This window comes from Myotis daubentonii, chromosome 8, assembly GCF_963259705.1.
Source record: "Myotis daubentonii chromosome 8, mMyoDau2.1, whole genome shotgun sequence".
In the NCBI taxonomy this organism is placed as follows: Eukaryota; Metazoa; Chordata; class Mammalia; order Chiroptera; family Vespertilionidae; genus Myotis; species Myotis daubentonii.
Genome location: NC_081847.1, coordinates 35,624,059 through 35,651,542, shown reverse-complemented (window position 1 = coordinate 35,651,542; position 27,484 = coordinate 35,624,059). Strand labels below are relative to the sequence as shown.

Below are 27,484 nucleotides of genomic sequence, written 5' to 3'. Positions count from 1 at the left end.
CCGCCTGACCCACGCACGCAGAAGCCCGGCCCAAAGATCAGCATCCATTAAACCCCGCCCCCTGACTTGCCCCGCCCCTTCCGCGCGAACCTACCGCCCTATCCCGGAGCATCCTGCTTCTCAAACCCTTCCCTCCTGCGTCACTCGCGCTGGTCACACGCTAGGCTCACTCTAGGTACCAAGCTTCCCGCAGAGGCCCGAGCGTCGGCCGAGGCCCGGGACCGGGGCGGAGTCCTAGGGGCGGAGCTTAGGGAGGAAGGAGACGGCGCCTCACCTGGGTTCTCCACGTTAAGGCCTGGTCGCCTTTGAGCCTGTGATTGGGTAAGTCACTTCTTTTTGGCCTACCGTGTTCCAAAAGTGCAAAATGTCATCGTCATTATATTAATATCGTTTAGTTTTCGTTATTATCATTGTTCAGGTCCTGTTTTTATACATTCCATCAGGCTAATGCTCACAATAAAGGAGAGCGGTATTATTTTTCATTTTCTGCACAAATGGGAAGGGCTTTCCCATCAGTCAGCTTGCCCACGGCTACTGTTAGCAAAAAGCAGATATGGGACTGGAACCTAGAAACTCCTGACTTCAGACCTAGTACTTTGAGCTACTCTGAACTATTCTGCCTCCTAAGGACTCAAAAACAGGGACTAAAATTAAAACAAAAGGTTAAAAATGCCAAACTCCTCTATGTACAATGACAGAGTTCTTTTACAAGCAAAATAAAGGGATAAACTATGTGCAGCAACCCAGCCGGCATGGTTCAGAGGTTGAGCATCGACCTATGAACCAGGAGGTCATAGTTTGATTCCCAGTCAGGGCACATGCCGGGTTGCAGGCTCAATCCCCAGTGGGGAATGTGCAGGAGGCAGCCCATCAATGATTCAGTGATTCTCTCTCATCATTGATGTTTCTTCCTCTTTCTTCCTCTCCCTCCCTCTTTGAAGTCAATAAAAGAGAGAGAGGGAGAGAGAGAGAGAGAGAGAGAGAGAGAGAGAGAGAGAGAGAGAGATGGTAGTAGTAATAGCAAGAAATGTCCAATCTTCCCGTTGTCCAAAACTTCCCCCATCCCTCCATTCACTGCCAGTATTCTTTGGTTACCTAAGGCCTACCCTGAGACACTAACATTAAAGAGTAAGAGACAGGCCCTGGCCAGTTTGGCTCAGTGAATAGAGCATTGGCCTGCAGACTGAAGGATTCCAGGTTCAATTCAGGTCAAGGGCACATACCCAGGTTGTGGGCTCAATCCCCAGTATGGGGCATACAGGAGGCAGCTGATCAACGATTCTCTCTTACATTGATGTTTCTCTCTCTCTCTCTCTCTCTCTCTCTCCCTCCCTCCCTCTCTGAAATCAGTAAAAATATATATTAAAAAAAAACGTAAGAGACAAGGTGCCCTAGGGCCTAGATGGTTTGGCTCAGTGGATAGAGTGTTGGCCCTCGGCCTGAAGGGACCCAGGTTTGATTCCAGTTAAGGGTATGTACCTTGGCTGCAGGCTGCATTCCTGCCCTGATCCAGGTGCATGCAGGAGGCAGCTAATCAATGTGTCTCTCTCACATCCATGTTTCTCTCTCTCTCTCTCTCTCTCTCTCTCTCTCTCTCTCTCTCCCACCCCCCCCCCCCTCCCTTCCACTCTCTCTAAAAAAAATCAATGGAAAAATATACTTCGGTGAGGATTAACAACAAAAAATAGAGTCAGAGACAGGGCTGGGTGCCTTGCAAACTCAATTTGACTTCAGTTTTGCAACTGTTCCATTTTCCAGCTAAAGACACTGAGATCATACTGATAATGATCATACTGAGACTCAGAGACTTACCATAAAGTTTGCCTGTGTCAGAAGTTTAGTCTCAAGTGACAGAATTGAATTCTGACATTCTTTTCACAGCCTTGTAAAGGAATTATAGTCTCTATAGACCTAAGGAAATTGCTCAGAGCCCTGGCTGTTTCTTGTCCAAACCAAGTAATTGTTTTTCTTCAATAACAAAGAGGATAAAGATGGGTGGCAGGGAGAAGTGCATGCTGCCTGCCATCTGCCCTGGCCATGCCCCTTCTGCTAATGAATGATAAACACAAGGCCCAGCCAGTTGAGTGTCAGTGAGGGAAAGCTAATTTAAAGGTGTATGGTCTTTATTGAGTGAATAGGGGCCTGTAATGCTGATGGCATTTTAGGAAGCCTTTCTGTGCACCAGAGAAGTACAGTATTTGGCATGGGTGGGACTTTCCCAATAAGCAAGGCCCTTTCTCCCTAGGAGGCTGAAGAGCACAGGAGCTTAAAGGGAGAGATAAACATGTTGACTTTCTTGACCGCAGGTTCTATTGTTAAAATTCATTATTGTTTATGATTATGAAAGGAATGTGAGCATACTAATGGTGAGGAATTTGTTACTACACAACAAGATTAAGAAGAAAATGAAAACCACTCTTAATTCTTGACACTAAAAAATAAATTGCTGCCCTGGCCAGTGTGGCTCAGTTGGTTGGGCATCGTCCTGGGCACCTGGGCGTTACCTGTTCAATTTCCCATTTCCGGCTTGATCCTCCACAGGGGACATGCAGGAGGCAGCCGATTGGATTTATATTATGCTCACACATTGATGTTTCTCTCCCTCTACCGTCCTCTCTCTCTAACAATCGATTTAAAAATCTAAATGAATAAATAAATAAATTGCTTTCACCGTTTTACTAAATATCCTTCTCAGCTACTTTTTTTTTTATAGCAAAGGTGAAAATTTATTGAAGAACAAATACAGACTCCCACATGAGGAGGGGGAAAGAGTCCCCCTCAGCTACTTTTTTTCAACCATTCTTTAACCCTTACCTGAGGATATGTTTATTGATTTTTAGAGAAAGAGAAAGCAAGCAAGAGAAACATCCCCTGAGAGAAACATTGATTGGTTGCTTTCTGTATGCATTCTGACCAGGGATTGAACCTGCAACCTAGGTATGATCCCTGACCAGGAATCAAACCCATAACCTTTTTTGGTGTATAGGACAATGCTCCAACCAACAGAGCCACCATGCCAGGGCTCAACTATTTTTTATTAATGGGTATTTATATAACTGAGATCATACTGATAATACATTTCTGCATCCTGCCTTGCTTCTTTTTTCACTATTATAGATGTCAGCATTTTTGTTGTGTCACTAAAAATTATTCATAAATATTACTTGATAGATGGCCACATGACATTCTATTTTTGGTAGAATCTGATATGAATAGCCATTAGGGCTGCTTTTTGCTTTTTCTTTTTTTCTATTATAAATTATGTCTTATTGAACATCACTGTGCATCACACTTTCTTCTTTTCTGATTCTTTCAAAAGGCTTTTTAAAAAATAATACTTTATATACCTTATTTATTTTTAAATATATTTTTATTGATTTCAGAGAGGAAAGGAGAGGGAGAGAGCGATAGAAACATCAATGATGAGAGAGAATCATTGATTGGTTGCCTCCTGCACACCCCACACTGAGGATCAAGCCCACAACCCAGGCATGTGCCCTGACTGGGAATCAAACCGTGATCTCCTAGTTCATAAGTCAACGCTCAACCACTAAGCCACGCTAGCTGGGCTCAGTAGGCTTTCAAAATAGTATTGTTAGGGGCAAAACAGTACCAGAATGTTACCAGCAACTGGACCTCAGTCCAGCAACCTCAGCACTTGAGTTCTGGCTAAGAAAGAATTCAGAGCTAAGACTCAAACTGTAAGACCAAGTTTATTTAGAAAGACACAGAGGTACATGAAGTGCATCATAAGAGAAATGGGCTCAGGAAACAAATTACAGAGGCAAAAGAAGGGCCCTTGGAGCTTAGGAAAAAGAAAAACAGAGAATGAATGTGCCTGGGGGAAGGCGAGGGGAAAGGCATGGGCATGCTCCAGAGACAGACAGAGATGGAGCTCCAGTGATGGGTCCTTCCTCTTAAGCGGTTTTATCTAGAGGTCTCAGGGGAGGATCTCAATAGACTATTCATCAGCTTTTCAGGTGTGTCCTTTCAGGGTCTTGGTCCACGCCAGGGCAGGGGGGTCATTAGTCATTGAAGTTGGTCCTGATGCCAGCCATGATGTCACCCCACCTGGCCTTGCTGTTTTTCTGAGCCTGGAGCTGAAACACAACTGAGGCCCAGATGTTATCTCTAGGGCTTAATGTAAGGGAGTAGTTGTACAAGGGAGTCATACAAGGTTATACTCCAGTCTCCTTGTTCCAACTCTAACAGGGTCTACCACATGACTAGGGATATGAAAGGTCATGGGGTCTAAACTGCATAACCAGCAATATGATGGGGAGGAAAGGTCATCCTGGAGAGGAGGTCTCTTCCTATAGTAGTCTGTTGCTAGGCACACAGGGCTTTCCTCCCTGGTGACCTTCCTTACCTGGCTTATGGTTCCTACTCTGCTCATGCCTAACTGCCTACTACAGTATTATTGGGTCAATTATAACAACATTTTCAGTTTCAGCAAATCATATTTCTACCAGTATTGGTTGAGCATGCTCATCTCCCAACACCCTTAACAATGAGTATTAAAAATATTTTACATTTCCAGATTTGTAGGTGAAAATATGGCACATTGTTAATGGCCAATATTGTTCCCTGATGATTAAGTAAAGTCATGAGACTCAGAAGTGCCACATCATCTCAGCGACTTCACTGATAAATACCACTAGAATCCATGTCTTACTCATAGTGACTTCCACTCTTCAGGGTGAGGTTTTTGTTGCCGCTTTATATATTTTTTTGTCTTCCTTTAGACATTTTGTTACTATTTTTATTGATTTTAGAGAGGAAGGGAGAGGGAGAGAGAGATAGAAACATCAATGATGAGAGAGAATCATTGATCACCTGCCTCCACGTCCCCTACTGGGGATAGAGCTGTGACCCAGGCATGTGCTCTGTCTGGGAATCGAACTGTGACCTCCTGGTTCTTAGGTCAATGCTCAGCCACTGAGCCACACCAGCCTGGAGCACAATTTTAAGTCCTCCATATAGGCTGTTTGTTTCTTAGCATCAGGGACATTTTCTTGTTTATGTCTGGTCTTTGGGCCCAGGATGGGTCTGATGAGAAAGTGCCACTCAGGAGAGTTCAGCCAGCCTCAGTCAGAACTGTCTCCCTTTTCAGCTTGTGCTTGTGTATTCATTTGATATTTCAACAAACATTTGATATTTCCGATGGTGGACCAGGATTCAGATTGTACCACTTTTTGCCTAAAATCCTCATGAATTCGCATACTCTGATGGTGGGAGTATAAATGGTACAACCACTTAGGAAAACAGTACCTAGTAAAGCTAAACACATGCCTGTTCTATGACCCAGCATTTCCACTTCTAGATAGATACTGGAGAGAAATGCTACCATGTGAGCATGAAAACACATATATACAATTGTTTATAGGAGCTAAGAATGAGTGAAGATAGAGGATATATTAAATGGAGTCACTTTAACCAAGCTGCTAAAATTATTAACATCTGAAGGTTGAGGCATGAGGAAAGACTATTCTTGTCCTAACTAGCCTGGGAACTTAAACTTTTGAACTTCCCAGTTATGCATCAATTCCTGGATATACATCTGGATATATACCAGACCTCCAGATAGCCTTCTGATTACCCCCTGAAGGACTCACGCATCCAGGCCAACAGACATCCACCTGACATCTATTATCCAAACCACCTGGCATCCATCTTCCAGACTGCCTGACATTTTACTGATAACCATCCTGGACCAACCTTAGGGCTAAGAATGCAAGACTGATATTTCTTTAGCATGTACTTTTACTATAAGAACTCTTAACTTTTCTTTCTTTTTTGAGCACTTCTGAGTATATGCCTAGCTGTTTTCCCAGTTTGTAAACTCTAAGACCCTTGAACAAATCTTTATCATTTATTTCTAACCAAAGCCTCCAGACTCTTTGAGTTCATTCCAAAGAGCATTATTTACAAAAGCCCAAACCAGAAAGTTCGGAAATGTCTGTCAACAGGACAAATTGTGATATACTCACACAATGGAATACTACATAGCAATGAAAATGAATAAACTATAGAGACAATAGAGATAAAACTCACATATTGAGTGAAAGATGCCAACACAAAAGAGTATATACAAACTCCATCCTATATAATGAAAGGCTAATATGCAAATCAACCGAATGGAGGAATGACTGGTCACTATGATGTGCACTGACCACCAGGGGGCAGATGCTCAATGCAGGAGCTGCCTCCTGGTGGTCAGTGCACTCCCACAGGGGGAGCGCCCATCAGCCAGAAGCCCTGAGCAGGGCTCAAGGCTGGCAAGTGCAGCAGTGGTAGCAGGAGCCTCTCCCGCCTCCGCAGCAGCACTAAGGATGTCTGACTGCTGGCGGGGAACAGGCCTAAGCTGTTAGTCAGACATTCCCTGAGGGCTCCCAGACTGTGAGAGGGTGCAGGCCGGGCTGAGTAAACCCCCCCTCAGTGCACGATTTTCATGCACCAGACCTCTAGTTTATATGTAAAGTTCTAAGAATAAGTAAAACTAATTTACACTGTTAGAAGTCAGGATAGTGGTGACCCTTGGGTTGGGGGAAGGCTGTTGAGTAGGTTGGCACTCCAAGAGGGCTTCTGGAAGCTCGTGAAGTTCTGATTCTTGATCTGGGTGCTGGACCATCATAAGGGGTGAGGGGGTGTTGAGCTTAAAAAAATTCACATTTGGGATTTGTTTTCTATATATTTTTTCCTTAATAAAATGTAATAAAATAAACAAAGAAAAATAACAAACACCTCCAAGACTCCTCAGTGAACTTAAAATAAGATCCAAATTGCCCCTGCAGGCCTGGCTCAGTGGATTGGAGCATACTCCCAAGATTCCCAGTCAGGGCACATAGCCAGGTTTCCAGTTTGACCCATGGTTGGGGCTCATGCAGGAGGCAACCAAATCTATGTTTCTCTCTTCCTCTCTCTTCCTTCCTCTCTCTAACATCAGTAAAAAATACAAATAAGATCTAAATTGCCAATGAGGACCTATAAAGTCCTATATTAATTACATGACCCCTGCCTATCTTTCAGACCTCCTCCTCCCTCTTACCTATTCTTTTTTTTAAAAAAATTATTTGATTTTGGAGAAAGAGAGAAAAACATCAATTTGTTGTTCCACTTATTTATACATTCATTGGTTGTTTCTTGTCTGTGTCCTGCCTAGGGATCTAACCCACGACCTTAGAATATCCAGATGATATTCTAACCAACTGAGCAATCCAGCCAGGGCCCCTTTTACCTCTTCTTTCCTTGCCCCACCCTCAGAGCTTTTTAGACTGTCAGTCACACCCCTTTCAGCAAGTTCAGGCTGCAGGGAAAGAAAGTGATTTCGGTAGGATAGTTGGGCTCCAGGCTGCCATTTGGAGATCCTGGAAGGTATGTCACAGCCTGAGGTAAGAGAATGCAAAAGGTCTCAAGTGTGCCCTACAGGGGTCTGATTTGTTTTCCCTTCTGGCCCCCACTTTAAACAATTCAACACAGCCCTGGCCAGGTAGTTCAGTTGGTTAGAGAGTCTTCCCAAAATGCCAAGATTTCAGATTTGATCTCTACTCAGGCACATAGAGAAGCAACCAATGAATGCATAAATAAGTGGAACAACAAATCGATGTTTCTCTCTCTCTCTCAAATCAATCAATAAAAATTAATGTTAAAAAAGTACACTGGAGGAGGCAAAGGTGGGAAGCTGCCACTAATCCTGGAGGGAGACAGTGGTGGCTTAGACCAGGGTGGTGGCAGGCAGTGAAATGATAAGAAGGGGTTGAATTTGAGATGTATTTTGTCAATGTAAGAAACATTCAAAACGTAAAGAATGTTTGTGAGTTTATTTGAGCCAAACTGTCCACAAATTCAGGGAAACATATCTCAACGGATTGAGATAATGCTCTGGAAAATGGCAGTAACTCACCTTGTTTTATACATTACAATCAAAAGAGGAGATGTAAGTGGGTTACATGAAATCCATTGGTAATAGATTAGGGAGGCGGGAGAAAGCAAAGCAGGGAAACCTCTGGGATTAAAGAAAAAGTAAAATGATAGACATATACTTCTTTTACTTAGGTGGGGGCAGGATAGTTAATAGTCAACAATTAACTCAATAACAATGAGGGGAATTGTGGTGTCCAACGAGCCTGTGCTTGGAGGGGTCAGAAAAAGGAAAATTACTTTGGCATTCCAACGATTTGTTATTGTGAATGCAAAAAGACAATAGGCCCTGACCTGTTTGGCTCAGTGGATAGAGCGTCGGCCTGCGGACTGAGGGGTCCCGGGTTCGATTCCGGTCAAGGGCATGTACCTTGGTTGCGGGCACATCCCCAGTGGGGGGTGTGCGGGAGGCAGCTGATCAATGTTTCTCTCTCATCCATGTTTCGAGCTCTCTGTCCCTCTCCCTTCCTCTCTGTGAAAAATTAATAAAATATATATTTTAAAAAAAGAGACAATAGACAGGCTCAGTTAAAGTAAAGATTGACCATGCCCTGGCTGGGTTGGGTCAGTGGATAGTGTGCTGGCCTGCAGACTGAAGGGTCCCAGGTTTGATTCCAGTCGAGGGCACATACCCAGGTTGTGGGCTCAGTCCCCAGTAGGGAGCATGGGGGAGGCAGCCAACCAGTGATTCTCTCTTGTCATTGATGTTTTTATCTTTCTCGCCCTCTTCCTTCCTCTCTAAAATCAAGAAAAATATTTTTAAAAGAAAAGTAAAGATTGACCTTTGTCAGGGATGACACTGGCCTGAGACATGACTACCCACCATAAACTGCTTTTTAGTTTAAAAAGTTTTAATTTCAGCCGAAACCGGTTTGGCTCAGTGGATAGAGCGTCGGCCTGCGGACTGAAAGGTCCCAGGTTCGATTCCGGTCAAGGGCATGTACCTGGGTTGCGGGCATATCCCCAGTAGGAGATGTGCAGGAGGCAGCTGATCGATGTTTCTCTCTCATCGATGTTTCTGACTCTCTATCTCTCTCCCTTCCTCTCTATAAAAAATCAATAAAATATATTTAAAAAAAAAAGTTTTAATTTCAGAGAAAACCCAGATGGCAGCATATGTAAATGTTGGTAGGCGCCGCCTCTCACAACCACATCAAAATAACTAAAATACAGAACAACCATCATTCAGAACCTCCTGAAAGCTGAATCGAAGTCCTACAACTAGAGGAGTAAGAGGAAAGCACATTGAGACTGGTAGGTGTGGTGGAATGGGCTGGTCTAACACCCACCTGTACTGTTTTTAATATATATATATATATATATACTTAATGTATATTTTTATTGATTCAGAGAGGAAGGGAGAGGGAGAGGGAGAGAGAGATAGAAACATCAATGATGATGAAGAATCATTGATCAGCTGCCTCCTGCATGCCCCCTACTTGGGATCAAGCCCACAACCCAGGCATGTGCCCTTGACCAGAGTTGAACCTGGGACCCTTCAGTCTGCAGGCTGACACTCTATCCACTGAGCCAAATCAGCTAGGACTGTACTGTTTCTTTAATTGGGAGGGTGATCATCTCTTCGAGGGCCAAGCTCCACACCAGCCCCCCAGCCCCCCAGCCCCCCAGCCCAGGGTACCAGAACTGGGAAGAGAAGTCCCCATAACTGCAGGCTGTAAAAAGCAGTGGGGTTTGTGGCTGAGTGACACAGAGACTGCTGGAGACCCACATGTCACTTTTAAAGGGCAGCAATTGGACTCCATCCCTCTGAGCTCCAGTGCTGGACAGCTTTGGGAGACCTAGACACATACAGGGAGGAACTGGATTGTCTGGCATCAGGGCAGGAACTCAGGGGCAGCTTTCTCCCAGACAGGAGTGCTCACAGGGGTCATTGTTCCTGTGCTGGGACCTCCCTGTTGAAGAGCTGATTGGCAGGAGCCATATCTGAGTCTCCATCTGCCTGGTTCATACTGTTTGTTCAGCCCTCATGATTTCCTGAGACCCGCCCCATCCAATTTGCAGCCCCACCCAAGCTGTTGCAGCAGCTTTTCCATATGAATGGTCTGTCCTGGATCAGGCTTCAGACTTTACTAAAATCTCTCAAACAAGTTGCAGCTGGTGTCAGTGTGCCCCAAACCTATCAATAAAAGGCCCAAGGCCCAGTACTAGCACCAGCCTGCCTTGCTTCAGAACTGGGCCTGGCCTGGGTATTTCCAAGCCTAATAGAAATAGCAGCCATCTGCAGATCTCTCTGTAGCACCTGCCAGGTGGCTCCCAGGCAGTAGCTGACTTTGCACCACCCTGGAGCCCCTAGAACCAGTGCACTCAGTGGACAGCTTCAGACCATACCAGATCAATGTTCTACACATCCACAAGTGACACACTCAAGGGGCAGACTCAGTGAGCACCAATGCCCACTGAAGCAAGTCCTCCATAGGAGTTTTTCCTGCACAGCAGCTCTCCCACTGTAGTCACAGCTGGTCCTCACAGCCATTGCCTTGGAGATCAAATCCTTCCAGTGACACCAACAGCAATCAAGGCTCGATTACAAGACTGTACACACAGCCCATACAGGGGTGCACCTAGAGTGCCCAGCTCAGGTGACTGGGGAGGCTGAGCCACTGGGCCCTACAGGACACCTACTACACAAGGCCACTCTACCAATTCCAGGAGACATAGCAGCTCTACTTAATACATAGAAACAAACATAGGGAAGCAGCCAAAATGTGGAGACAAAGAAACATGTCACAAATGAAAGAAATGGAAGCAAACGAACTACTAGATACAGAGTTTAAACCAGCCGTGGGCAAACTACGGCCCACGGGCCGGATCCGGCCCATTTGAAATGAATAAAACTATTGAAAAAAAAGACCGTACCCTTTTATGTAATGATGTTTACTTTGAATTTATATTAGTTCACACAAACACTCCATCCATGCTTTTGTTCCGGCCCTCCGGTCCAGTTTAAGAACCCATTGTGGCCCTCGAGTCAAAAAGTTTGCCCACCCCTGTTTTAAACCATGGTTATAAGGTTTCTCAAGGATCTTCATAAGACTTTCAAGGGACTTAGTGAGACTTTCATAGATCTTGGTGAGGATGACAAGGACATGAAATAGGACCAGTCAGAAATTAAGCACACACTAACTGAAATAAAGAATAATTTACAGAGTTTCAACATAGAATAGAGGATTCTGAGAATTAAATCAGTGATTTGGAATATGAGGAAGCAAAAATCTCCCAATCAGAAGAACAAAAAGAATCCAAAAAACATGAAGATAATGTAAAGAGCCTATCAGACAACTTCAAGTGTACCAACATTCTCATTTTGGGGGTGACAGCTGGAAGGATGGGGCAGCCATCCTTTAGATGGGAACAACTGTGGGATTAACAGACACATCCTGGGAGCAACATCAAGACTTCAGGTTTAGAGATGCCAATAGGCCAGCAATTGTCAACCTTTTCCACTTCATGGCGCACATAAACTAATTATGTACTAAATTCTGCAGCAAAACCAAAAAATATATTTTTTTCCGATCTGACAAAAAAATTTTGATCGTTCACACAGGGCTGCTATTGTTGTGTTGGCTGTTGTCATTTTTTAATTTGACAGTCTAAGGGAAAAGGGATCAGTATCCCTGACTAAATAGTCAAGTATTGCATGTTTTAAAAATCTTGTGGTACACTGGTTGAATGTCCCTGTAATAGACCATCACATGGGAATGTTTTACAATTCTTGCTGTGGTGGTTAAAACTCCAGCAGTAAGGTTGGTGTATATAATTTGAAATAGTCTGTGTGACCCATTTACTCCTTTCAGCCTCTGGTGCAGCTAAGCCTTGGCACTGAGAGGTTGCTAATCCTCCCCTCCGCTCCACACTGGGCCTCCCATCTGGTACACCTTCCCCAGGTGTCAGCTGTGCTGGAAACTGCTCATCCAGGCCCAGACGTGTTGCGTGACCTTAAACTGCCTCTGGGAGGTGGTGAGGACAGGGCCCTCATCCACATCCGGACCCAAGGAGGCTCCTGCTGGTGGCAGGGAGTTGGGTGCAGCTGTTTGCTTTACAACACAGACAATTGCGCCCACCCCCTAGGTCCTCCAGGGCACAGCTCCACACCTGTTCTCTACCTCCTGCCCAGGTGCAGAGAACAAAAGAACACCCACTCACCAAGGTCATTACCTTGATGGGGGTGGGGAAAAAGACTGCAGATGGGAAGGAAAGGAAGAAAAGCTCAAGGGAATACAGAGTGTGAATCAGCATAGTCTGATACAACTTTATTGGATAATTGAAGTTGTTCTATATTTGTGCTGCTCAGTAGGACAGCCACCAGAACATGTGGCTATTGAGCACTTAAAATGTGGCTGGTGCTACTGAAGGACTAAAGTTCTATTTAATTTAATTTAATTTAATTCAATTCAATTCAATTTGAATTTAAGTAGCCACATACACCTAGTGGCTATCTTGTTGGACATCATAGGTTTTAATTCTTGGCTGTGGAGGACATTAGGATGCTGATAATATGTTTAATAGCAGCTATCATCTGTTAAGCTCATACTTTGTACCAGGTACATTGCATGCATTCTCTTATTTATTTCTCACAACCACTCTAGAGGAAAGGTATTATTACAGATGAGGAAACAGGATCAGAGTGGTAAAGTCACTTAGCCAAAGTTCCAGAATAAGGAAGTGCTGAAGGCTGAAAGGGAACGCCCAAGATCACATTCTAAAACGCCACTCAAATAAAATAAACCCAAAGGTCCCTGCAGGCTTTGCAGCATCTAGCTCTCTACAAATGAATGAAGTGTGCAAATTGCTAAAGGAATGCAAATCATCCTATATTTAGGGGACAAAAGCTCAGACCCTCTGGTCGACCTGGAGTCTTTCTAGGCTGTGGGTGGGTGGGGGCGGAGGCTGAGTGACAGGGAGGGACCTGGGAGGAAAGGTTGTTGGGTGGGGGTGGGGCCAGCCAGCTGGTGTCGACAACTGAGGACATCAGCTGGCTAGCGGGCTGATGGTCTGGCAGGCTTAGACAATGCGTAGGGGGCCTGGTCAGAACGCTCTTCCCTCCACACTGGGCCCTCTCCTCCCACCTTGGCCAGCTGCCATGGGCATGTCTCTGGTCTTGGCCGAGGCCTGTGGGGCTGGTGGAGAATGCTGGGGAGGTCTCTCTGGAGTGAGTTAGGGTGGGAGACAGGGGAGGTTAGGGAGGTTTCTGGAGGTCTTCTTGGTGTGCAAGATTTGGAGCTGGGGTTTTTGCCTGCATCCTTCCATTTGCTCCTCCCAAAGTTCCCCTGGTAATAATAATAATCATTATCAACAATAGTAATCTAGAGTCTCATGCTGAGCTGGCTTGGCTGGAGCTAAAGGCTTTATCTTAGTTAATGCTCTAGACTAGAGTCTCGACTACCTTAGGAACTAAAGTTTTTTATTATCTTCTTTTCCACTGGAGGAGCCCAAGACTCAGAATGGTCAAGTGACTTGGCCAACTTTACAGACCAGAGAGCAGACTTCTTCACCTCAGTTTCCCACCCTTACTTTCTACTTAATAAAGCCTTATTTTGTGATTTTGGAAATTTATGAGGTGTTTACACGTTTTAACTGTTGGAAAAATCAAAGTAAGAATGTTGTTTGTGACGTGTGAAACATTAAATTTAAGCTTTAACATCCTTAAGTAACGGTTGTTGTTTTTTGAGACACAGCCATGCTTATTTAAATATTGTCTAAAGTTGATTGCTCCAACAGCAGGCAGACTATGTTTTACTATCTGTCCATTTATAGAAAAAGTTGCCCATCCCTACCTACCCTACCTCTTAACCCTGGAGATGGCTCCCGAGGGGAGGCTGGGGACCCACACTCACAGTCCCCTGAGGGTTTTCCTCCCTCTAGCATTCCCTGACCCTTGGCAGCTCTTTCCCTTAGCAGGTCCTGATCCATCCTGTCAGCAGGACTATGATATGGTATTCATGCATTCATTCCACAAATTGTTCTGGAGCACTTACTGTGTGCCAGACACTGGTTGAGGCATGAGGGATAAAGCAGATAGGGTCCTTATCTGCAGATATCAAACAATCATCCAGCAAATCTCTAAATACAAAAGGTAGAGAAAGCTGTGAACAGGGATCTTGGAAGTTAAAGAGCATTTGACAGGAGAACCAAGTTAATCTGGCCATTAGAGAGAGCTTCCTATAGGTCAGTGGTTCTCAACCTTCCCAATGCCTCGACCCTTTAATATAGTTCCTCATGTTGTGGTGACCCCCCAACCATAAAATTATTTTTGTTGCTACTTCATAACTGTAATTTTGCTACTGTTATGAATCGTAATATAAATATCTGATATGCAGGATATATTTTCATTGTTACAAATTGGACATAATTAAAGCATAGTGATTAATCACAAAACAATATGTAATTATATATGTGTTTTCCGATGGACTTCGGCGACCCCTGTGAAAGGGTCGTTCGACCCCCAAAGGGGTTGCGACCCACAGGTTGAGAACCGCTGCTATAAGTGATGGTAACATTTGGAAGTCTGAAAAAGTAGTAGGTTCTAGATCTTTGAGACTCACCTTTCCCCAATCCCCTTCATTGTAATTCCTTTCCCTCTCCTAGGAGCCTAGATCTTGACTCAGGTGAGATCTCTCTGTTTCAGGGAGAGAGGAGCATTGAGAGAGAGGGGAGAGACAATCCCTTTTTCAGCATGCTAGAAAAGGTATATAGATAAGTTGACAGTCACTATTTTATTTTTTAATTTTTTAAATCCTCACCTGAGGATATGTTTATTGATGAGAGAGAGAGAGAGAGAGAGAGAGAGAGAGAGAGGAGAGAGAAACATCTATTGGTTGCCTCCAGTAGAGCCCTGACAGAGGACTGAACCCACAATCTAGGTATGTGTCCTGACCAGGAATCAAATCTAAAATGTTTTTGTTGTACAGAACAAAGCTCCAACCAATCTAGCAACCCAGCCAGGGCGACAGTCACTATTTTTAAAAAATGATTAGAGCCCTGGCTGGTGTGTCTCAGTTGGTTGGAGCATTGTTCCATATACCAAAGGTGGTGGGTTTGAGTCCCAGTCAGGGCACATACTCAGGTTGTGGGTTTGATCCCTAGTCAGGGTGCATGCGAGAGGCAACCGACCAATGTTTCTCTCTCCCTCTCTCTCTCTCTCCTTCTCCCCCCCCCCACTTCCTCTCTTTCTAAAATCAAATTTTAAAAAATATTTTTTTTATTTGACTTCAGAGAAGAAGGGAGAGGGAGAGAGAGATAGAACCCATCAGTGAAGATAGAGAATCATTGATCAGCTGCTTCCCTCACACCCCCAAACGGGGATCAATTGACCCTATAACCTGTGCCTTGACCAGGAATCAAACTGTGACCTCCTGGTTCATAGCTCAATGCTCAACCACTGAGCCACATCAGTCAGGTTAAATTTTTAAAAATTAAATTAAAGCACTAGTAAAATATATTATAAACAAACAAATAAAAATTATTAGAAAAAGTATAAAAATGATTATATGGTACTTTTATGTAATAATTGCAACAGTTTATTCATTTATAAATATTTATTGAGTATCTGCTGTGTGACAAGCACTGTTCCAGCCCTGGGGATACAGCAGTGAACAAGGCTGATAAAAATCCCTGCCCTGGTGGAGCTTCTTACATTCTAGTGTAGGAAGCAGTAAGTAATGTATTTGATATGAAGTGGCGATAACCACCATGGAGTGAAATAAAGCAGGAGCAGGTGGCAGACAGACAATTTGAAATAGTGAGGTGAGCGTGAGAAGGTGACAGTCTTTCTTTCTTTCTTTCTTTCTTTCTTTCTTTCTTTCTTTCTTTCTTTCTTTCTTTCTTCCTTTCTTTCTTTCTTCCTTTCTTTCTTTCTCTCTCTTCCTCCCTCCCTCCCTCCCTCCCTCCCTCTCTTCCTTTCTTTCTGGGTCGCAGTTTGAGCTGAGAGCTGAGTATCCTATGTGGCTATCTGGGGGAGGCATGCATTGCTGGAACACTAAGATGCCATGAAATTAGAATCAATAGCATTCTCAATTTATAAAATTCTAAGTAATAGAATTCTGGGGCCATGTAATGTTAATCAATAGTTCCCTGGTGCCATAAAATTCTAATCAATAGAATTCTCTGGTTGTGAATTCTAACTAAAAGAACTCTGAAGCCATGAAATTCTAATTAATTAGGAACCTTCCCTGTGAAAGCAGCTGGGGAGCTAAATTCTCAGTGTTCAGTGGGAGTTAACCAGGTAAGGGAGGAAGAATGCCCAGGAGGAGGGAACGAGGAGCATGTACAAGGATACTCTTGAAGGAGGATGGAGAGGTTGGGAGTTGGTACCTGCCCTTCACCCAGCCATTCAATTGGTTAGACAACCTTTGAGGGTCCATTTCTCTACCTTTGAGTGCTAACACCAGAGTTTCAACAGCAGACCGTGTGGTGAAAATATAATGCTCAAAGGCACACCTGGGCTGAGCCAGTCCCAATTCCAGATTTTCTTCCAGTCAGGTCTGGAACCTGCATAGTCCTCTCTCTGCTGCATGGAATCAGAGGACTCTGGAGTGACTGTGTCTAGGCCTCAGTTCTACCTCTTCCCCTTCTGAGTCTTAGCTATAATATGGTATTGTCCTGACTCTTCTCCCCACCCCGACATTTATTATTCTTTGCTGTTTCCAATATTATTATTATTAATAATAAAAGCATAATATGCTAATTAGACCAGACTTCCTTACAGATGAAGCCGGAGCTGCGAGGGAAGCTCGGTCCTGGGTGCCTGCCGGCAGCCAGAGGGAAGCCTGGGTCCTGGTGCCGGAGGAAAGCCAGTGCTGGCGGGGGAAGGAAAGCCTACTCTTGTACGAATTTCGTGCATCTGGCCTCTAGTTATTAATAATAGCAATGACTGCAAGAAAGGTGTTTGCCAAGGTGAGCAAAGTATTTGCCTAAACAAATTGGTTTACAAGAATTTCCTGAGGCAAATAGTGAAGTTATTTATTGGTTTACAGTCCTACCTTCTAAGGCAGTGGTTTTCAACCTTGGCTGCACATTAGAATCACCTGGGAATCTTTTTAAAATCCTGATTTCTGGGCCTCATCCTCCAGAAATTCTGTTTCTTTGTTATAGGGTGGGGCCACAACATTAGTAACAAAGAAACAGAATTTCCAGAGGATGAGGCCCAGAAACCAGGATTTTAAAAAGATTCCCAGGTGATTCTAATGTGCAGCCAAGGTTGAGAACCACTGTTCTAAGGTAAGAATTTCCTGGAACAAACAATCAAGTCATATTGACATGGGGCTTCAGTTCTCAGACCCAATAGTTGAGTATCATTAAGAAAGATGGTCTAGCCCTAGCCGTTTTGGCTCAGTGGTTCAGTGTCCACCTATGAACCAGGAGGTCACGGTTCAATTCCCAGTCAGGGCACATGCTTAGGTTGCAGGCTCAATTCCCAGTGGGGAGTGTGCAGGAGACAGCCTATCAATGATTCTCTGTCATCATTGATGTTTCTATCTCTTGCTGCTTCTTCCTTCCTCTCTAAAATTAATAAAAATATATTTATTAACAAAAAAAGAAAGATGGTCTAGGTTCTTACATTTATTTAGTCCTCTACTGGTGTCATGTTATTGCCAGTGTTTCACTATCTCACACAGGGCTGCAATGACACCTTGAGCGTGTGCCTGAGCTTTTCTCTAAAGTCCCCATATAGAAGTGAAATTGCTAGGTAGCAAGATGTGAGCATCTGCAATTTTCCTCGAGTTCTGTATTTCTAGCCCACTTCCCTGACTTCCAGAAGAGAAAGATTTCCCTCCAGGGCCACCAGATCAGACAGCAGGAACTGCCAGGGTGTTGCCCACACCGGCTGCCTGCCCACCCGCCTGTCCTCCCTTGTTCTGGCAGATTAACAGTGACCTGCGACCCCGACAGGCTGGCCACACTCCCAGCCAATTTCAGCCTGTCGAAAGGAGTCCCCAGGGATGGTCAGGGCTTGGGGATGTGTTGGCCAGATGGGCCTGGGAGGTCTTGGGTTGGCTTATCCCAGGAGGCAGAGCAGGTGGGCAGCCTCCAGCGCACCCCCCCCCTCCATTTCCCCATCATGCATCACTGGGCTGTAGCTGGAGCCAGATGGTGGGGATGGGGCAGCCTTGCAGTTTCTGGCCTGACAAAGGATCCTCTATTCTGCTTCCCCATGCTGACCAGCTTGGCTAGTCTAGTCTCTGATTGCCCAATCAGTCAGCCTTGGTCTGCCTTGCCCTGGGCAGCCTTTCTGCTGAGACTGTCCCTTCCCCCATCCTAGGCAATATTCTTGGGTAGCCTTGGACTTGGAAACCCACTTATCCACTTGAGAGTGGGTATGACTAAGGCATGTTACTTCATTGTTATAATGGGTCACAGATTCAAATCTATAATAATAAAAGCATAATATGCTAATTAGACTGGACAGCCGAACGACCTTCCAGACATCATTCTGGACGTCTTTCTGGATGAAGCTGTGGCAGCAGGGCTGAGGCAGAGGCAGTTAGGGGCGATCAGGCAGGCAGGCAGAGTGGTTAGGGGCAATTAGGCAGCAGACAAGCAACCTTCAGGACGTCATTCCAGATGTCCTTCCAGATGAAACCATGGTAACGGGGCTGAGGCAGAAGCGGTTAGGGGCTATCAGGCAGACAGGTGAGTGGTTAGGGGGGATTAGGCAGGCAGGCAGAGGGGTTAGGAGCGATCAGGCAGGCAGATGAGCGGTTAGGAGCCAGCGGTCTTGGATTGCGAGAGGGTTCACGCTGGGCACCTCCCCCCCCAACCCCATGCATGAATGCACCAGGCCTCTAATTCATTAATAAGATCAAGTGCAATGGGCCACGAGGGATTGGGGCAAACTGGTGTCTGGCAAGCAGTGAGCTTTCATCCATGAATGGTCCCTGTGATTACTACAGATAGGGAAACTGAGGCCTAAAGAGGAGGGTGCTTGCAGAAGAGTCTCATGGTTAGGAGAATAGGCTTGGGAGTCAGGTCCACATGAATTCATTCCATATCTGATACTGAGAGGGTAAGTCTTTGGGCAGATTACATAAACTCTCATTCCTCATTTAACATGGGGCTAATTACTAGTAAATCTTTATCATAAAAAAGAGTCCTGCCCTGGCCAGGTAGTTCAGTTGATTAGAGGATCATCTTTATTTGCCAAGGTTGTGTGTTCAATTCCGGTCAAGGCACATACAAGAAGCAACCAATGAATGCATAAATTGAAATTTCTCTCACTCCTTTTTCTTTCTCTGAAATCAATCACTAAATTTAAAAAATTACCTGTAAAATAGGTTCAATAACAACGATGCTATGAGGATTAAGTAAGTTATCCCCCCAAAAGGTTATGGACCATTCTCAATAAATATTAGTTGTTATTGGAAGGGAAGGGGAGGAGCTTGGGGAAGGTCTGCCAAGGAGTTTTTTGGGGTGGGCCCTGGATGCCCCTAACACCTGTCATCTGTGACGTTCCTCCTCTAGCTAAGCTTTGTAGTGTCTCCAAGTCAGATCTGTCTTGAAGTGTAGCTGAGGGGAAGTCCCTGGGTGACCAGCAACCCTAGGTCCCCTTCTAGGTGCTGCCTCTATTTTGCTGTGTGACTCTAGGCCTCTGGAGACTGGGCAATTTGATTTCTACCATTTCTCAGGAGTCAGGCTTGTCTCTGACATGGGCAAGAGCATGAGTGAGGGAAGGTGGGTAGTAGGGAAGTGAGCTGGGGTGAATGAACCGCAGGGTTGCTGCCAGGCCAGCTTTCACGCAGAGCTGACTCCAGGAGTCCCTCCCCACACATAGGGCCTGGGAACTTTTCAGTTGTCTCCTTGATGGCAAATGAAATCTATTAATATCAAAGTAATGAGATAATTACTGTGATTTGGAAAAATTACTCGTGAATGATTTTGAGGGGATTGCAGAGCAGAGGGGAGTGTGAGTGAAACATCTGTGGGAAGAAAGGAATAAAGGGTTGTTCTGAATGCAACATGAGGGTGGGTGAGCTCTGGGCCCAGGCGTGCTCCCTCCACAGCATGTGACTCCTCCTGGAATCAGTTAAGGTTGGGGGGTTGGGGCAGTGTGTAGAACTCCCAACTCTGGGTCTGTGTGTGTATGTTGGGAGTTGGGGCCCTTTAATTTTCTCAGGTCATAGTATAAAGTTGTACACCTGAAATTTATATAATGTTATTAACCAATGTTACCACAATACAGAATTTAAAATGTATTCTTATTGATTTCAGAGAGGAAGGGAGAGGGAGAGAGAGATGGAAACATCAATGATGAGAGAATCATTGATAGGCTGCCTCCTGCACACACCCCCTCCCCCACCACCATGGATTGAGTCCGCAACCTGGGCATATGCCCTGACTGGGAATTGACCTGTGAACTTCTGGTTCATAGATCAATGCTCAAACACTGAGCCACACTGGCCGAACTACCCCAATAAATATAATTTAAAAAATTCTTTCAGGCCCTAACCAATTTGGCTCAGTGGATAGAGCGTCGGCCTGAGGACTGAAGGGTCCCAGGTTTGATTCCGGTCAAGGACATGTACCTTGGTTGTGGGCACATCCCCAGTTAGGAGGTGTGCAGGAGGCAGCTGATCGATGTTTCTCTCTCATCGATGTTTCTAACTCTCTATCCTTCTCCCTTCCTCTTTGTAAAAAATCAATAAAATATATTTTTAAAAAACATTCTTTCAGAGCCCTCCAGGCTTTTGTTTTATTATCCCCCCTTTCATATATGTGGCAAGTGAGACTTAGCGGGGAAGTGAGTTACTTGAGTCAGTGGAAGAGCCAGGGTTTGAGGCCAAGTCTGCCTGACCCCCAAAGTGGTTCTCTTTCCATTGGCTGGGTCTGTGACTGAGGGGTGCAGGTGCTGAGATGGGATGGTCTCAGTAAATGGTAGCTGGTATAATAATGGTAAGCATGATAATAATCCCACTTCCTCATATAAGGAAGGCAAGAAAGTGCTTCAGAAGTGGGAAGTTTAAGGATCCCCACTTCCCACACCATTCTAGACTTCCATCTTTCTTCTGTAGAGGCTTGATGGCCAGTTACCTAGGACCCTGCAGCCCTGACTCTCTGCTGCCCTCTGCTGTCATTTATCAGATGTGGTGCTAGGATGCTGAATCTATATGGCTCCAGTGTCAGGCTATTTCCAGCTCATTGACAAATGTCTTTTTCAAGTGACTAATGGTGGGCTAGGGGTACAGGGGTAGTGAAACTCTCTAGGGCCTCTGGTTCCTCCCTCATCAAATGCTGGATTGGGATAAAAACTCTTAGACCATGACTATGAGTCTCCTTCTGCTAAGTTTAACACCTTCCTGGCTCCTCATTATCTTTAGGGAAAAAACCAAACCCATTGCCCTGGCTCCTGTTCCCTATACTTCCATTCTCTGAAAAGCCTCTAGATCAGTGGTTCTCACCCTTGGCTGCACATTAGAATCACCTGGGAATCTTTTTAAAATCCTGATTTCTGGGCCTCATCCTTCAGAAAGTCTGTTTCTTTGTTACTAATGTTGTGGCCTCACCCCATAACAAAGAAACAGAATTTCCGGAGGATGAGGCCCAGAAATCAGGATTTTAAAAAGATTCCCAGGTGATTCTAATGTGCAGCCAAGGTTGAAAACCACTGCTCTAGATCCTCACATGAGCATCCTCAAAGCCCAGCTCAAACCATCACCATTACCCCCACCCCCACTCCCCAAACTTTATTTTCTTGTCCTGGGTCCAGAATTAGAGGGTTTAGGATTATTGTCTGGTTTAAGAGAAAAACCCTCTCTTAATTACATCCTCCCACCCACAAAAAAACAAACACCCAACAGTAAATGTCCTGCTTCCTGAGATGATCATCTACTCCTCTTCTTCTTGATTTCTAACTCAGGACTCAAACCCTTGGTTTATTTACTTTTTCTACATTCTCTTCCTAAGTTATCTTAGACCAGGGGTGGGCAAACTTTTTGACTCGAGGGCCACAATGGGTTCTTAAACTGGACCGGAGGGCCGGAACCAAAGCATGGATGGAGTGTTTGTGTGAACTAATATAAATTCAAAGTAAACATCATTACATAAAAGGGTACGGTCTTTTTTTTCAATAGTTTTATTCATTTCAAACTGGCCGGATCCGGCCCGCGGACCGTAGTTTGCCCACGGCTGTCTTAGACTGTCACACACTTTGAAAGTCGTCTGTTGTTGACTCTCCCTAATCTTCTTCACACAAGCCATCCTCAAGTCTTAACCTCCTCATTACCTCTTAATTATATTTACTCCTCTCCATCTTCTCTTCAGCCACCTCCCTAGTCCAGGTCACCACCATCTGCCATACTCAACTTCAGCAGTCTCTGTACAGATTGGACTTTCCAAAGAAGGCAGCAACAATAGTTCCCATGCCATGTGCTCTTCTGGAATCTTGCCATTCTTCCATCAAGAGGTGGAGTCAAATTCCCCTCCTCTTGAATCTGGGAAGACCTTTGTGATTGTCTTAACCAATAGAGTATAACAGAAATGATGTTGATATGACTTCTCAGCTTAGATCATAAAAACACTATGTCCTTTCACCTTGCTTTCTTGAACACTAGAGCTTGCAACCCAACCACCATGCTGTGGGCAAGCCCAGCAGCACACGGAGAGGACTAGAAACCACTCCATCTGACATTATGTGGAACAGAGATGGTCTGTCCCCACTGAGCCCTGCCCCAAGGCAAACAGTGAGAAATATAATTGACTGTCATTGTTTTAAGCCTCTAAGTGGGGTTGTATTTTGCACAGTAATATATAATCTGAATACTTCCCTAAATGATCTCTTTGCTTCCAATCAATCCATTCCCCCTCACATTGTCCACATTTTGTTTAGTGGCCATAAGGATCTTTTAAAAATATAAATCAGCACTGGCCAGTGTGGCTTAGTTGGTTGAGCGTCATCCTGTGCATTGAGGGGTTGCTTGTTTGATTCCCAGTTAGGGCCCAGGCCCAGGCTGCAGGTTGGGGTGAGTGCTCAGTTAACAGTTTGCAGCGGTTCTCAACTTTCTGGCCCTTTAAATACAGTTCCTCATGTTGTGACCCAGCCATAAAATTATTTTCGTTGCTACTTCATAACTGTAATGTTGCTACTGTGATGAATCGTAATGTAAATATCTGATATGCAGGATGGTCGTAGGCGACCCCTGTGAAAGGGTCGTTCGACCGCTAAAGGGGTTGAGACCCACATGTTGAGAACCCCTGGTTTAGAGGATTAGCTAATCTGAACAACTCTCTTGGTAAAAAAGCAAACAACAAAAAAACCCAAAAAATCTAAAAGTGGTGGGTAAAATCTAAAAACATACATTACTGAGCTGCTAAGCATGAAAGGGATATGGCAAAATGTATTTTTTTAAAATCCGCACCTGATGATATGTTTATTGATTTTAGAGGGAGGGAGGGAGGGAAGGAGGGAGGGAGGGAGGGAAGTAAGAAAGGAGGGAGGGAGAGAGATCAATGTGAGAGAAACATTGATCATTGATTGGTTTCCGCCTACATGTGTCCTGACTGGGGATCGAACCTGCAACCTAGGTATGTGTCCTGACAGGGAATCAAACACGCAACCTTTTGGTGCATGGGACAACACTCTAACCAACTGAGTCACCCAGCTTGAGTGCAAAATTTATTTTGATTCACAAGTATTTCTGCAACATCTAAATCATACAACTTATAAGATGTAAATAAAAGAGATTATAAATTTGTTAAGGCTTGCTACATGTAAATCTCAGTCATGACTGGACAAGAGTGATTATATCATCCATTTTAGGTTTCTATCATATTTGGGAACATGAGTCAAGTATGACAGTGGAATCTTTGGTTCTGAAAATGTTAAGCCTTTCTTTAATTGTAGTAAAACTAGAACTATATAAATACACAGTTTTATTGAGATATAGTGGGGAGATGGGTGATAAGTAAATATATGAAGCATGAAGTACAAAGTGTTATGAGTCCTGTGAAGGAAATAAATAGCATAGTTATGGGAGAATTATTAAAATTTCTCTCAACCTTGATTTGAACAGGCCTTTTAAGGAGACAGCACTGGGACAGCAAAATCAAGAAGTATGAGTTCCCTCTCCCTGCCTTGGCCTGGGTGGTGGGGAGTAGCTTCTTAATTGAAATGGGCCGCCTTGTGGAGAGGTGAGCTCCTTGTCACTGGAGGCATCCAAGCTCAGGCTAGAGGGAAAGCTCTTGGAGATGCTATAAAGGGCCTTCTTGCTTGGGGTAAGGGAATTAGACTTGGTGACATTTGGTGGGTCCCCTCTTAAACACCAATATTTTATGGTACTAGCATTGCTTTACTCTAAATTTCACAAGCGTACAACTTGAATTCTCTGACAGTCTGAGAGTCTTATTTTAACTAGGATCTTGAGTAGCCCAGTAGAAGGGGCTAAAGCTAAGAAATCAGAAATAATCTTGTTTCATATTCGGGTTCTGTCATTTATTGCCTGTATGACCTTGGACAAGTCGCTTTTTCTCTCTAACCTTGGTTTTCTCATATGCAAAATGTAGATTTTAGTGCCTGCCTTACAAGGCTGCAGTGAAGGTTAAAAGGTGACATATTTGGGAAGCACCTGGTTTAGTTTCCATCCCACAGGACACCATGGAGTCTTAGACTTTGGAAGCCTCCCAGCCTCCACTAAGATCCAAACCTCGCCTGGGGTACAGTATGGTGTCACAGTGATCTCTTGTGCCAGATTGCTTGGGCTTATTACATCATGTGTCTGAGTCCCAGTTTCCTCATCTGCTTAGTGGAGATAATACTAGGACCTACTTCCGAGGAGTTTTTAAAAAAAAAAAAAATTTTTTTTTTATTGATTTCAGAGAGGGAGAGAAAGAAATAGAAACATCAATGATGAGAGAGAATCATTGATCGGCTGCCTCCTGCGCCCCCCCTCTCCCCGCCCCAATTAGGGATTGAGCCCACAACCTGGGCATGTGCCCTGATCTCCTGATTTGTAGGTGGACATTCAATCACTGAGCCACACCAGCTGGGCCCTAGGACTATCTCGAAGGTTAATTGAGATGATCCAAGCAGTTAGTCCTGTTAACTTTCATTATTGCTGCCATCTTAGGGTCTAGGAGGCCAGGAGTGTAAAGAATCTCTGCTCCCTTCCTTGGAGCTTGTGCATAGAGACCTCTCTGTCTGACCAGAGTCCTCTCCTGGCCTCCTGGCCCAAAGGCTTGAGCCTGCAGGGCCTTCAGTGGGGAATTTGAAACGGGTGAACTGGAAAGGTCCCCTCCCTCCTTCCTTTTCCTTTCCCCACTCTTTTTTTTTTTTTTTTTCAAATATATATTTTATTGATTTTTTACAGAGAGGAAGGGAGAGGGATAGAGAGTTAGAAACATCAATGAGAGAGAAACAGCTGTCTCCTGCACACCCCCCACTGGGGATGTGCCGGCAACCAAGGTACATGCCCTTGACCGGAATCAAACCTGGGACCCTTCAGTCCGCAGGCCGACGCTCTATCCACTGAGCCAAACCGGTCAGGGCTCCTTTCCCCACTCTTGTCCCTTTGTAGTGAACTGGTTTCCTCTGGAAGCCCTGCCCTGAGGTTGGTGGGAAGCCAGGCCTGTGTGTGTGTGTGTGTGTGTGTGTGTGTGTATATGTGTGTGTGTGTGTGTGTGTCTGGGAGGACAATTTCTGAGCCACAGAGGAGAGGCATCAGCTGATCAGAGTGGAGGGAGAAGAAGAGCATTTCTCTAGCTACAGTGTTCCTATGGGTGGGCTGAGAGGGACACAGCTGATTGGCACTGCCCGTATCATGTGATCTTGCACATACACATATACACATACACACACTCATATCACTGTTTTCTTTGACTCTACATCCTTCTTCTCTGCTAGCCTCCTTTTATTCTGCACACATCACGCCTCTCATTCTTCTCTTCACATTATAACCACAGAAAATAGTCCCCTAGGGCAGAAACTCTGTATTAGGGCTCTTTCTCACCAAGTTTGGCTCATTAAGTCTTTTTTAAGCAGGGCAGTACGTGGGGGGACTTTTAAGGATCTGGCTGCAGGCTTTGGTCCTGGGAAAGAAAGCTAACCTCCTCCTGGTCCCTTGTCTCCTGCCTGATCCCTCCTCCCTTCCAAAGTTCCAAAAACCAAGTAGATTGTAATTCTCATTTATCACAAGTGCTCACCCCCATATTTCTTAGGCTGCTCTACAATCTTTAAGCACCATCATACTTTTAAAATATCAATGCATAAGTAATGCCATATTTCCTTCCTACATGCTTCCATCCTTCTCTCTCTCTTCCATATACTTGTTAAATATCATGTGTATGCCAGACCCTGGGTTCATTTTATTTTTAAAATATATTTTTATTGATTTCAGAGAGGAAGGGAGAGGGAGAGAGAGATAGAAACATCAATGATGACAGAGAATCATCGATCAGCCACCTCCCTCATGCCCCCCACCTGGGATCAAGCCCGCAACCCGGGTAGGTGTGCAGATGTGGTGAGATTTTTCTGATAACCATTACGCTTCACTTTATATTTGGCAACTGTCAAGCAGAGTGGGTCAGTCTCCAGGTACTGGTGTCAGAGAGGCATGAGTTTGAATCCCAGCTTTGCTCCCACTCACAAATGTGTGACCTGGGCCAATTAGAGCTTCTCAGTCCAGATTTTTCCTTTTGTATGTTGCGGGTATTCAGAGATACTCTGTGAGGCTACTGTAAAGATGAGATTACACATGAAAAATATTGACTTAGGCCTGGCCAGTAGTGAGCATTCAATAAATGGAAGTGATATTGATTCTATAGGGATTTATAGTTTTCTTTTTTAAAAATTTATCCTGAATCTCACTCGCAGGCCATTGTTCTGTGCCACTGCTCTTCCGTGCCTGCTGCTCCCTGCCCGCTGCATGAGCGCTACCCGGAGGCTGATTGGCGGGCCCTCCGAAACCCGGCCCGCCACGGCCGAGATCCAGGCCATTGCCGACAAGGTGAAGTCCCAGCTGGAGGAGAAGGAAAACAAGAAGTACCCCACTTTCAAGGCCATGGAGTATAAGAGCCAGGTGGTCGCGGGGATTAACTACTTCATCAAGGTTCAAGTTGAAGATGATGACTTCGTGCACATTCGAGTGTTTGAAAGTCTCCCACATGAAAACAAGGCCTTGGCCTTGCACAATTATCAGACCAACAAGACCAAGCAGGACAAGCTGGCCTATTTCTAGTTCTGGATTTTGAACTGAACCTTTGCCACGTGGTTCTCTGTCACGTGTTCGAGTGCTGGGGTCATAAATGAACGTCTCTATGCTGTGCCACTTTCAATGGAGGGGCTGCTCTGCACCAATCTGGTGTCTCTGCTTCTGCCTTTAAAAGCGTGATTTTCCTCCCAATCAGTGATCTTAACTAAATTGCTTTCCAAGAGGGCTGAGGTGATCTCTAAATAGATACATTTTAAAGTTTTTGCAAAAAAAGAATAAAATTATCTTTATTGTTAAAAGTATTATAGATGTGTCCTTTTCCCCCCATTGACCCCCATCCACCCCCCACCTTCCCAGGCCTTCACCACACTACTGTCTGTGTCCATGGACTATGCATATATGCAAATACG

At 44.7% G+C, this 27,484-nt stretch overlaps 1 protein-coding gene across 1 annotated transcript; it reads left to right on the top strand.

Moving 5' to 3' along the window:
• The first annotated feature begins 180 nt into the window (after positions 1 to 180).
• On the top strand, positions 181 to 27,376 carry LOC132239521 (cystatin-B-like). Its single transcript, XM_059705890.1, has 2 exons — positions 181 to 321; positions 26,738 to 27,376. The coding sequence occupies exon 2, from the start codon at positions 26,790 to 26,792 to the stop codon at positions 27,099 to 27,101; it is 312 nt and encodes a 103-aa protein (XP_059561873.1). The 5' UTR covers positions 181 to 321; positions 26,738 to 26,789; the 3' UTR covers positions 27,102 to 27,376.
• The last annotated feature ends 108 nt before the right edge of the window (positions 27,377 to 27,484 follow it).